At 41.5% G+C, this 13,075-nt stretch overlaps 1 protein-coding gene across 1 annotated transcript; it reads right to left on the bottom strand.

The window, feature by feature from the left end:
- Nucleotides 1–11: 11 nt before the first annotated feature.
- On the bottom strand, nucleotides 12–11,335 carry pan2 (poly(A) specific ribonuclease subunit PAN2). Its single transcript, XM_077711633.1, has 25 exons — nucleotides 11,301–11,335; nucleotides 9,679–9,987; nucleotides 9,417–9,586; nucleotides 9,214–9,334; nucleotides 9,062–9,139; nucleotides 8,710–8,980; nucleotides 8,174–8,519; nucleotides 6,355–6,451; nucleotides 6,157–6,276; nucleotides 5,972–6,091; nucleotides 5,745–5,873; nucleotides 5,316–5,515; nucleotides 4,674–4,822; nucleotides 4,494–4,600; nucleotides 4,319–4,417; nucleotides 4,149–4,237; nucleotides 3,908–4,043; nucleotides 3,702–3,839; nucleotides 3,559–3,618; nucleotides 3,253–3,343; nucleotides 3,021–3,178; nucleotides 2,792–2,935; nucleotides 2,531–2,710; nucleotides 2,373–2,466; nucleotides 12–327 (listed from the first exon to the last, which is right to left on the bottom strand). Exons 2-25 carry the CDS (start codon nucleotides 9,967–9,969, stop codon nucleotides 131–133), a joined length of 3,585 nt encoding a protein of 1,194 aa, XP_077567759.1. The 5' UTR covers nucleotides 9,970–9,987; nucleotides 11,301–11,335; the 3' UTR covers nucleotides 12–130.
- Nucleotides 11,336–13,075: the final 1,740 nt, after the last annotated feature.

Raw genomic sequence — 13,075 nt, 5'->3', positions numbered from 1 at the left:
AGGAAGATAGCATGGTTGAGTCACAGGTCACTGAGGGGGAAAAAGCAGCACCTACCATGGGAAGTAGGCTCGTGTCAGCCCGCTCAGGGTGGCGCTTTTTCCCCATTTACCTGGTTTCGTAATTTTTGGGCTACCCTCGACCGTCTTCTGTATCTGCATCTGGTACTTTCCAGTCCATCTGGCGTCCTTTTTCATAAAGTCCCTTCAGGACCTTCCTGACTTCGTCGGAGCCGCCTCCACGATTCATCTCTGAGTATTTCCTGTAGAGCTGCAGCGCCGTGCGAGCGTCCTCAATGCTGTCATGGGTTTCCCCCTGGATGCTGAGGTCTGATAACGGCAGGAAAGCACAAATCGATATCAACCGTTGCTCATCCAAAGCTTCAATGTTATAGCATTGGCCTTGGGTAGTCCCACAGTAGAAATGTTGTCATGCAAAGTGGTAGACAAGTGAAGGCACCTTTATTTTTGTGCTTCAGTTCCAAGCTTATATACAATGTATATCAAGCTTGTACAATTATTTTTATGTCAAAAATCTTAACTTTCATTCAATAACATTAACTTCTATTGAAATAAAATCAGTTTAAAAAAAAAGAAATATATATAAGATGTGTGAGTGTGTATATGTATGTATATATACATTATATACACACACACACACACACACACACACACACACACACACACACACACACACACACACACACACACACACACACACACACACACACACACACACACACACACACACACACACACACACACACACACACACACACACACACACACACACACACACACACACACACACACACACACACACACACACACACACACACACACACACACACACACACACACACACACACACACACACACACACACACACACACACACACACACACACACACACACACACACACACACACACACACACACACACACACACACACACACACACACACACACACACACACACACACACACACACACACACACACACACACACACACACACACACACACACACACACACACACACACACACACACACACACACACACACACACACACACACACACACACACACACACACACACACACACACACACACACACACACACACACACACACACACACACACACACACACACACACACACACACACACACACACACACACACACACACACACACACACACACACACACACACACACACACACACACACACACACACACACACACACACACACACACACACACACACACACACACACACACACACACACACACACACACACACACACACACACACACACACACACACACACACACACACACACACACACACACACACACACACACACACACACACACACACACACACACACACACACACACACACACACACACACACACACACACACACACACACACACACACACACACACACACACACACACACACACACACACACACACACACACACACACACACACACACACACACACACACACACACACACACACACACACACACACATATATACATATATACATATATACATATATACATATATACATATATACACATATACACATATACACATATACACATATACACATATACACATATACACATATATACATATATACATATATACATACATACATATATATATATATATATATATATATATATATATATATATATATATATATATATATATATATATATATATATATATATATATATATATATATATATATATATATATATATATATATATATATATATATATATATATATATATATATATATATATATATACACACACACACACACACACACATATATACACACACACCTACCTTTTACAGAGCAAGATATTGTTTTTGTGATTTAAAAACAAATATATTACTCATAATATACTAGTATTATTATCATTATTTTTTGTTCGTTACTATTGAGTGTTAATGTTTTTTTTTAAGTTACATTATTCATTTAATCATTATCAGTCACAAGTTATCAATACCAGTGCAGGTAAATGTACAGCATAGTACGTGTTGTGGTACTCAGTAAAGGGAGAAAAAAAAGTATATCAACAACACCCATTGACGGCAATAGGCATCCAATCCAGTTTGACCATCAACGACACTCAAAGACAATCCTTAAAAGGTAGAATCTAGACCACTGGGTTTGTAAAAAATAAAAAATAAAAAACTTTACCTCTGGTATGAAGCAATTTCATTATGGCAAATTTACTTATTGCCAGTGATTTAAGGGTGGTGACCACAGTGAGGAAAACCAAATCCAATAATAATAATAGTAGTAAAAATACATTTCTATAGATGTTTCCATCAAAACTGACTTACCAAGAAAGTACCAGGCGAGAAAGCGCAGCGATATCATCCTTTTGCGAGGCAAATGGAACAGGTAGACAGTGTCGATGACTTGATCTTTAGGCACCTTGTAAGAAGCAATGGGTCATCTTCACGCTCTCAGTTAGCCACAGCGATCGAGTGCAGCTCACCATTAAATTGATGACCCGGAAGTCCTTCTGTAAACCATGCCCGACAAAGCGCACTCCAGTGTCGATTAAAAAGCGCAGCTTAAGATAAGTGGATTTCAGGGTGGTCAAATGCTTGGAGGAGATCTTTGCATCTAGGTCTCCTGGTTTGATGCCAGAATACTGAGTCAAGTAGTCCACCACCTGCACGACAAGATCAAGCTTGACAGAGTTCCAGATTGGGCTCCCACCCGGTAGTTGGACACCAGTGATGTGGTATGTCACCTGCTCCTGCGTGGAGATGTAGTCGTCGATGAACGGCACGTCCTCATTGGTCCCTTGGCCCCTCACGCACGTGATCCTGGCCACAGACATCTGACTGGGCTTGATGGTCGACTTTGTGCCGTCACTGCGCAGCTCCGCCTCTTCCTGGAAATGCATGTTCCATTTGTGCCGGTTGCACCCGAAGGCATCACCCGATTTCTTTTTTCTTTTCAAACGCGAACTAGCTTACCTGGTTGAGCGTGACGAACTCGGCGTCCAGTCCCACTAAGTCTCCTCGCTGCGGCATCTCGCTAACCATAAGGGGATGGAAAGTGGCGTGGCTCTTCCTTTGCTTGCGAGCCAGCGAGGCCTCCGTCAGCAGCATGCTGGCGTCGATTGGGTTTTTAACTAAAGGTGCACGGCGAAGTGTAATCAAAGTTTTCGGAGACGTGTTTCAGCATTACGATTCAAGTTCAACTCACTGCGAAGGTCATATTTTGTGTGGTAGTTCCTCTTGGCATAATACAGGATTGCAGGAATTTTCCAGCTCATGTCAAACTGCGCAGCTTCAGTCTGTGGTGAAGAATAGTCTCCTTAGCGTGTTGTAGGAAAACAGGAATGTATACATACACAGCACCCCTATCAGTTCGCGCAAAATGGCGAAGCTTTATGCCGAAATATTCCTCAAATCAATGAATGGCAGAGATGGCAGAGTTAATGGTTTGTTGGGCATAAGGGAAAGGTCAAAGAACAGCAAAATCAAATAAAAGTAGGAGTGTTGAATTCACCTTGTCGATGGGTTCAATGAGGAAATCGTTGAAAAGATACCACTGCTGATGTGTGACTCCCTGCAAAAACAAAACATCCCTGGTGCACTTGGTCCAACTCGAAAGGCAAAAGCAAAGATATGCCCGATTACGACTTGACCGACCTCTTTTCTCTGATGGTACGTTTCGCCAACTTTGATGTGCGCCACCAAGTTACCACCCGTGCGAGCGTCAACGACGTGCGGCACGGTGACCACCAAGTCGTAAAGGGCTGCTCCATCGGTTTCTTCCTCGGCGCTCAACTAGTCGCGACAAGAACGCTGTAAACAGCCCAAAGGAGCGAAAACTGGATTGCTGTGTTCTTCCTTACCTCCTCTCCTTCTGGCCAGCTGTCGATCTGCAGTCCTTGTGTTTTGCTGATGGACATTTTTAACGTGAGGGGGATCCACATGTGTCTTAAGTCCTCTAACCGAGTGAAGGCCGCCGTGCTGGATACTTCCTCACCACTGTAAAAGGTCGAGCAACAGTCAGATTAAAAGATCGAGTGTACTGAATTACGTTGGCTATTATTAAAAAAACAAAAAATAATAAAAAGTGTCTTAGGGTCTTACTCCAAGCACCACTCAGAAGGCATGGCTGGGGGTTCTTTAGGCACTGCAGGCACGGATTCTTCTTTTTTTCTGGCTTTGGTGAAGGCATACTACATAGAGAAGCATGACCAAATTGCCTGATCGGGTGACGTAATAGCAAAGTGATTTGGGAAACTGTGTGATAAAATTACCTCTGCCTGAACCTTCCAGAATTCTGCTTCTTTAGTGCTGTTCACCTCGCAGTTGATCACCAAAACATCAGGGAGACATCGAATATGCCGCGTCTGCACCTGTGGAAGCGGATCAAGACAACAAAAGCGTCACCACCGAAGTGGGATATTATAGTCAATGTGTGGAAAAACTCACTGTGGGCTGATACTTTTCACAGTTTTCACACCACGCCTGCGTGCTCTGTTCCAAACAGATGCTCTTTTTCAGGATGTCGGCAAAGTCGTACTCTTTGATTGTTTTCTCTTGTGGGTCAGAAGAAATATCGAATGTAAACTTCACTCTTGGAATACGCTAAGGGAAGACTGCTGGACTCACCTTGAGAGTTGTGTTCTGGGTAGTGCATGGTGAAGAGCAAAGTGAGGGAGGAGCGTACGGTTTCTTTACCACAACGACACAAGCTGCTGTTCTCTACCTCGCATCCAAAGAGCCTCCCGATGACAGACTCGCTAGATGAGCCCAGGGAGCTGTAAAGAGAACAAACAAAGCTTAGTTTCTAGCAAAACCACAGTTATTGAGTTTCTATATTTGAAAGGTTTTAAACTCAAGGTCAAGCCCGCCACATGATTTTGTGTAGTTCGCAGAAGAAAATCCTTTGCCTCATCAAAAATGCAACATTACAAATTGTTGTTGGTAATAAAAACATTGAGATGTTGTACATATTTGGTATACCAATATCTTTTGCAAAATACCGGGAATAGTTGTTGAAGACAACAATTGTACTGGTTTCAAAAGTTGGTATATAATGACTTAAAAAGAAAAGAAACATTCAAAAAAGAAATAATAATTGGACATACTGCTCTTAAGTGGGGGCATTTCACTCATATATAAAAACTAAACTAATTTGACACACTATCAGCTACTCCTTTAATAAACAAAAGTCAACCATTTCTCCAGGTTCGGTGTATGGCAAATTCTCAACTTTCACAACTTTTGAAGAGACAGCTCTGACGGTCTGACCTGTTGCTGGCTCCCCTGTAAGCTTGTGGCCCTTCCTGCTCTTGAGTCTCCTGATGCAGTTGTGTGAGAATGAAGCGATTCCAGCTTTGGATGAGGCGTCCGAGTCTGGCCTTTCCCGTTTGCTCGTCAGAGTCGGCTAAGATCAGGCCCAGCGCCGATGCCTCTGGAATGGTTCGAAATGCCCGCAGGAAGTTACTTGCCTTGACGAGGAGAGACAGTAGAGCGTGATGTCAGGGTACTTCATGCCAGATACAAATCTCATCCATTTCACACAAAAAAAGACAGAAAAAAAGGGGCACAAAAGGTTTGTAAAATGTGTAAAGGAGGTTGTTTGATTTGAAAAAAAAATCTATTGATTTCATCTCAAATATTAGTAGAGGAGCATTGACCACGTTTTATGATTTTCTCCCATATTGCTGTTTAACTGACCTGACATGGATCTCCTCGAGACAAATCCAACATGTGGAAGAGGAAGCCAAGCTCACAGGCCAAACAAAACTCTTTTTGACACAAATGATTCTGTACAAGACAACGAATTGGCTCCACAAAATATAACACCTAAAATCCAAAACAGAAACAATTAAATATTTTATTATGAGGGCGAAAAAAAAGAAAAAAAAAACCACAGCTGCTTTAAAAATGTGCAAGTATCTCACCTGGATCATGCAGTTACAATAGGCATTGGGAATGTGAGGCTCCAAGCCAGCAAACAAGGTTTTATTGTAATGCTTAAAGTCAAAATCCTCCAATCCCAGTTTGGAGTATTTAATTGTCACCTATGTAGACACACAGACGTCATTCAATAGACCAACTAACACCTTCCCACTATAGTTTAACTAACCTTTCTATACTTTTTAGGCACCATGTAGAGGTGAGGCTCTTCATCACGTCCAATGGGTGACTCTGGAACTTGGTTGTAACTGTCATAATCCTGCTCTACGTCTTTAATTTTGTAAGGAACCTGAACAAAGAGGAAAAATTATGAAAACGATGATTGGAAATTGCAGGAACACTGATGCTATTTATATCAGCAACGTGCCTGGTTCCGGGGTCGAGTGCGAGGGTTTGCTGCATATCCGATGAATCCGACTGTCTTGATTGTACGTAAGATTTCGGGGTCCACGGGGGGAGCTCGTCTGTAATGAAACATTAAAAAGACTATATGATGTCTAAGTTGACTATTTTTGGCTTTTATCTCAGAATCCATCTGTCCCACAAATTATAGAATGCTATTTTCCTCATTTACTATCAGTGACAGTGCTAGACATCCAATGCTTTTTTAAAAAGAGAGGATTCAGTTTCAGTGAAGGATCAGTACCATACCCCCAATTCAAAATGGACTGGATGCCTATCATGTCTAACATGTTCAACAAACTTGGAATCTACACTAGAAACTGCAGGTGAAAATATGAAGAGTTTAAAAAAAAACTAGCTTAAAACAATAAAGACTTTTTGGCAGGTTTCAATGAACAAACAGCATTTCCATTCAATAAAAGAGAAATCTAAAGAGATTTTGCAACAAGTGTTGCAAGATGCCTGCAAACATTCACACAAGAAATCACATAATTAATTTGTTAGGGCACTGCTGTACTTTTTGAATCATTGAGGAAAGGAAAGAAAACTGGCCACATTGTAAAAACCACACTACTTTGAAACAACTCACCTTGGTTGCTCATTCAAATCTCAACTTTCATCTAAACGTTGGCTCAAAATCAAAGATTAAATCAATGGTATTCTACTGTTGATGATTAATTGGGTGGGTGGGTGTGTGACGTAGCTAAAAACAACCCTCACAGCTGTCTGCACGAGAGTGAAGATAAGAGAACTGACTGAACTTCCGCCCCGTAACATTTCTAGTATTTACTATCAAGTGATGCGTGAATTGACAGGGTAACTCTCCATTCGGATGGAGTGAAATGCCCACCAGTGTGAGTGGGAGTGGCGACCCACTCGGACTTCCTCCAGCCTGCCCGTGACTCATTCCAAAGCCTTCCGGCAGTTTCATCTTTTACAGTGGCCTATTCAAACAAATTGCTGTCCCGTAAACAGAAGTTGTTGCATGGTGTGGATTTCATGCAGATTTGGTGTTTTGGTAAATATTCCTTAGAGCATGATGCATACATGTGGACAAAATTGTTGTTATCCATCCACTTGAAACTCAAAAAGAAATGACCACATCTTTAAAAATCAAAGTCAACTAATTACTTATGAATTGTCGTTCAATAATAATATAAATAAAAATACCATATTTTTTCCGACTATAAGGCGTTGATGCGAATTACCAAAAAACTCAGTTTTGTCTCATCTGTCAAAAATAATAATCCAGCAGAAGCTTTGCGACTTAACTATATGCATTTTTTTGCAGATTCAAGTCTTGCATTTTTATGAATTTGATCAATTTGATGTTTCTATGGGGACGGACAAGAAATTGGCAGGTGTATGGGAAGATGATGCAGAGGTTAAGGTGAAGTGGAAAAACATTTATTTGCCATGGAGACCCCTCATTGGACAAGCCAAATGTGTAGGAGGAGTAGTAGACCAATCCTATGTTTATAGATGCATAAATGAAGCATACCAAGAAAATGTCCATTTTCTTGAATCTGCACAAATCACAATAAAATATCAGGCTTTCTGAAGAGGAACGTGCTGCCTAACGCTAAAAAATATTGGCCTTAGTCGCAGGTTGAGTCTCCCAATAGGATGAGAATGAGCAGAAGAGAAGTAACATTCTATGAACCCAGATGTAAACCCCATCAAACATCTGTGGTGTGTTGTCTAATCTTCCATTAACAAAACAGTGCTAGCAATTTTGTGAGTAATCCAAATGACTCACAACAAACTATAGAAGAAGCTCTTACCTCGGACTGGGCGTGGCCAGCGCGGCAGGCCAGTCCGACAGCAGTGGTTCATTTCCAGTAAGCGTCATGGGAATGAGAGAAAGTGGCAACAGATCGTGGTTCCAATCCAGTTGAGGCAGTGAGTCCACCAGGCACGGAAGAGCAAACTCTGTCTCTCGAGAGTAGTCGTTATACGAAACGTCGGGGCTGTCCGACCATAGGTGCACACAACCCCCAGAGTCCCCGAAAGCTAAAGCTTGTTTGCTGGACGATACATCGAAGCTCATCAACACTTGGCCCACCGTGTTGACGTGGAAAATGTCGGCCATGTTGGCCAGCCCGGTGGGCTCACAGAATTGGCACTGACCTGTGAAGTAAAATACGATTTAACAAAAAAAAAGAGGAGGTCAGCATTCTAATATTCAGTGGTAAACAACTGTTCCCATCATGTCCACTGTCTTCATATACAAATGAAAAACAAGTCTTATGATTTCCTGTCTGTATAATACGTAGCAGTGCACCAAAAATGATCAGTGTTGACAAACTTGCAGCCTTACCTGTCTGCGAAATGATGGCCAAGCGTGACGTATACGTCGGTATGAAACGCAAGAAGAGCGGGTCCACGTGTACTTGAAGGGGAGTGACGGCTCGCATCATACGGAGGTCGTACACCATAAGGAAGCGGTCGCAAGCCAAGCCGTTCAATCCTCGGCTGGAGAAGCCGCACGCGGCCAGGAGATTGCCGTGCACGTCAAAGTCCGACAGGCTGCCCGAGAAAGCGTCAAACTCATGCTCCGTTTTAAACGTTCGCAGATCACGAAGCGTCACCTGGTTTTAATAGCAAAAAAAAAACATGACACTAAGATTTTTGGAAAAAAATAGTTTACACATTCTATTGGACATCCTTACTTTGCCAGAAGTGTGTCCGCAGAAGAAGAAGCGACTAGTCTGGCGCATTATTGCAACTCCGGGGACTTCCACTGTGAACTTTGGAGCACATTATCGATATCCTGAGGTCAACATGAAATTATGGCAAAAAATACCGTACTGTATTACCTCACCTTTTGAGTTTCTTGAACTGTATTCAAGTCAACTTCAGCTACATAGTTCTGTAGTCCACCCAGTAGTAAAGTATTGTTGTCAGTCATAAGGAGACTATGCATATTGGCACCTTCTTCCATCCTAGGAAGACATAAATGTAAACAAAAAATTAGGTGCTTGTACAATGTTATCATTATGACGATAACAAGGAGGTTCTCCATACGGATAATCAAACATGACAAGGCCTCCACGGGTGCAGCACTTGAGGTTACACTTTGAAAGGAACAGAACACCAGTTTCCAGAGTCTGAATTTGTCGGATGTCATCCGTGGCATGCACTTGAAATGACGAGTAGCGACCCATTGTAGATCCAAAGAACGATGTTGCGTGACCCTTTATACAAAGAGAGTAATAACATGAGATGTGTGTTTGAAGCAAGGCAATAATTGACAAAAAATTCCAGTGATTGATTTTTCTTTTTTTACCCTGTGGTTGCCCATCCAAAGCATTTCTTCTTGCATGTCAAAATGCGTGGCCGTTACTGGGACGCCAACTTCGGAGACAACACTGTGCAGCTCTGAAAACATGCCCTCCATTAAATGCACACCGTCGGGGACTGGCACGGGCAGACCATCAGCATCAATCTCTACACCCTGGAGAAGGTTGGGGTTGATGTGCGGGTCCATGGAGGGCTCCATCCCTGCATCCTGCAGGGTCCCATGTAGGCTAGGAGAGTAATCCCCCATGCCCGTCTCCAAACCCTCATAGTTCATCATGAATCCGGCTAAATCAACCTGCAATGAAACGACAAGCTCTACTAAAGATTCAGCCACAAGGCGTTTAATTCATTCGCTGCCACTGACGGCGATGGATGTCCAATTTGGAGTGATCATTTACTGTCAAGACATCACAGGTCAAATAGATTGGACGCCCATTACTGCCAATGGCAGTGAAAGCAAGTATAAAATTGTTCGACGGGGGCGTCTGAACACTCGTTTTCATGTTTGCTTTGTATTGGCGAATTGTTAGCCACAAAAGCTATCACGAGTGCATGTAAACAAACTTTAAACTCCTAAATGTATGGAGCCACGCTTTCGAAAGAGGCGTTTACGGCATCGTGGTTTTCCAATGGACAATTATAATAAGGGCAGGCTTTATACAGAAAGTGTTAACCAGCCAGCGTGTATTCCTTTAACATGTTAGCTACGGGCTAACAACAGAGCGGAAAGCGGACAGAATAAGTTCAGCAATAGTACTAATAATTCATTCATGTTATCTTAAATACAGGAAGAATTTGTGGAAGTAAAAGACATACGATCTTGTCAAGACGATCTTGAAGTTCGATTTGCCACCCATATTCTTTGGAGAAGTCACAAGCAAAAACAATAACACGCCGAGGGACAGTAAACGCACCGACCAGTGGTGGTGCGTTCAAGGGCATAACCAAAGATTATTTTCCTTTGGTAACCGACGCACAAATAGTTCGCAAATCAAACATTTTACCAATCACTCTGTATTGTTATTGTCATAATATAATTGATTTACTCAATTTATGTTAAATCAAATATAGGAAGTAATATATCATGACGATTTCCTTAATGTAATTCTTATATTCTAAAATACTGCCCCTCTTCTAGTGAGTATTTAATTGAAGTAGTACACAAGATTTTGAACGCATTTTTGTGTTTTTAATTGTATCATGACCTCTTGTCTGCAGGTATTCCTGATATTTTTGCACCGCCGTTCATAGATGAATATTCTTTGTGGATTAGCAAGAATTACAAAATAAACTCCCGTTGTTTAAAATTTGATTGCTTGTTTAGTTAATTAAATATGGATAATGCCTTTTTTTCTTTGCATTTTGTACTAATTGACTTAATTTCAACAACTTCGACTTCTCTTTTACCTGAGGGTTGCCCTCTAGTAATAGGGAAAACCCTTGACTGACTCATCCTCGTCTATATAAATGAACCCAGCGGCGCTCATCACTTATACTTTCGAAAAAGCGAAGCTCAATTGATAATAACCTCTGATAAATAATATTTACAACCATGACTTTTCTTTGCAAAACTGTAGCGTCTCTCTGCATGCTGTTAGTCGCTCTTACCTGCAGTTCGTGCGCTCCAGTCGGCCTGAAGGATGACGACATTTGTGCGGATGCGAAGGACAGCTCTCTGGAATTAAATCACCTCGCTAAACATGCTTCAGTACAGGTACGTGGTTTGGAAATTGCCTTTTAATATTGAACTAGAAAGTGACTTTTTCTTTTTTCCAGTCATGTATTGTATGCAAAGTTCAATTGGGATTTTTTTAAATCTAGTTCAGACAGCCCACAAAATATTATTGACTTTTTACACTGTAAAATACACAGGCTCGGAATGGATCAATGGATGTTTCGAAATTCCTCTTCGCACCTGATTGGATTGAGGTCGAAGATAACTGCGATCCCGGGGCCTTGGGCAGGGACTCCACTGTAAGAACCTCAACCCACGGCACCAACAAAAACAATGCAGTTGCATATAAAGTAAATAATAAACATTCTTTTTTTTTTTGTTCCATTACCTCAACAGCCATGTGTTGCAAAGCTTGACAAAATCTTGAACAGCTACAAATCAGTACTGGACCAAGTGGCGAAATTCAAAAAATGTTCAAAATTTGCATCTCCTCTGAAGCCAGTTTTGGACCGTCTGAGCATAAGCATGAGTGAATGTAATCAGATTAAAAAGGTGAGTTACCTAAGACATGAAGACCCCAATTTACGCTTCAGATTGGGTGTTTATCTGATTAGACATCACTGCCAGACACCCAATAATTTTTGCAAACGAGTTAAAGAGATGTTTGTTTCTTTGTGCAGAAGAGCAGAGAGCTGACCCAGCCTATCCTCACTCCCAAAGATCAGCCAGAAGAACTATTGTGCCACTACATCCTGGACCGACTCTTCTCTTTCTCTATTCTCACGGCACGAGTGTTTGCAGGCGGCCATTCATCTCAGTACTCGACAAGTGTATGTAGAGACCAATCATCGTGATGATCCTTGGCCACATCTTTTACAGTCAATTGTAACTGAGCATTATAATCTTTATGTCAGAAAAAAAGTCTACATTTACAAAGGAAAGTCCAGAAAATGTTCGTAATATATTTTTTCTTACTGTATTTATTTTATTTATGAATATTTATTGTTTTTGTACTCTCCTTATGGATCCACGTTTCACAATAAATGAATGTAAATGTCTCTCTGTGTTTTGATGGCTTTCTGACATGGACTTGTTTCTTCAGCATTGTCCACAAGTTCTCAATGGGGTTTAAGTCAGAAATTTAGGGAGGCCATTCGAAAATCTTAATTCTAGCCCGATTTAGCCATTCGATTACCACTTTTGTTGTGTGTTTGGGGTCATTGTCCTGTTGGAACACCCAACTGCGCCCCAAGACCCAATCTTCGGGCTGATGACTTTAGATTATCTTAAAGACTTAATTATCCCATTTACTCTCTGTAAAGCACCAGTTCCATTGGTAGCAAAACAGCCCCACAGCATAATACTACCACCACCGTGCTTGACGGTAGACATGGTGTACATGGGGTTAAAGGCCACACCACAACTGTATGTTACTCAGGACACTCGTTAGTTGCTAAGGCTAAGGTTCTCAAAAATTAATTGTTATTCATTAAAATGGAAAAGGCAGAGTGCCCCATTAAAAATGCTGATATAAGAAATATGTAATTTCCCCAAATATTTTTGCTCTTCTGAGGCCAGTAACTTCCCACCTGCGTTCATTCGCATTTGTCCACTGAAGCAGATTTGCTTCCTTGACTGACGTCAAATTACCTGAAAATGCAAATTCAGTAGTATTTCGAAGCAAACAGTGAGGGTACGTTTTTTTTAT

Source organism: Stigmatopora nigra, chromosome 1 (genome assembly GCF_051989575.1).
Source record: "Stigmatopora nigra isolate UIUO_SnigA chromosome 1, RoL_Snig_1.1, whole genome shotgun sequence".
Taxonomy (NCBI): Eukaryota; Metazoa; Chordata; class Actinopteri; order Syngnathiformes; family Syngnathidae; genus Stigmatopora; species Stigmatopora nigra.
Note: the sequence above shows the minus strand (reverse complement) of the source record. Positions and strands in the feature narration are given on the sequence as shown.

What these genes read in the sequence shown, in the direction of transcription:
- pan2 (XM_077711633.1), bottom strand. Translation starts at nt 9,969, where the DNA reads ATGATGAACTATGAGGGTTTGGAGACGGGCATGGGGGATTACTCTCCT. An exon ending in GCGGACACACTTCTGGCAAA is followed by an intron (nt 8,981 to 9,061) that starts GTAAGGATGTCC and finishes TATTAAAACCAG; the next exon opens with GTGACGCTTCGTGATCTGCG. An exon ending in GCACTCGACCCCGGAACCAG is followed by an intron (nt 6,277 to 6,354) that starts GCACGTTGCTGA and finishes CTCTTTGTTCAG; the next exon opens with GTTCCTTACAAAATTAAAGA.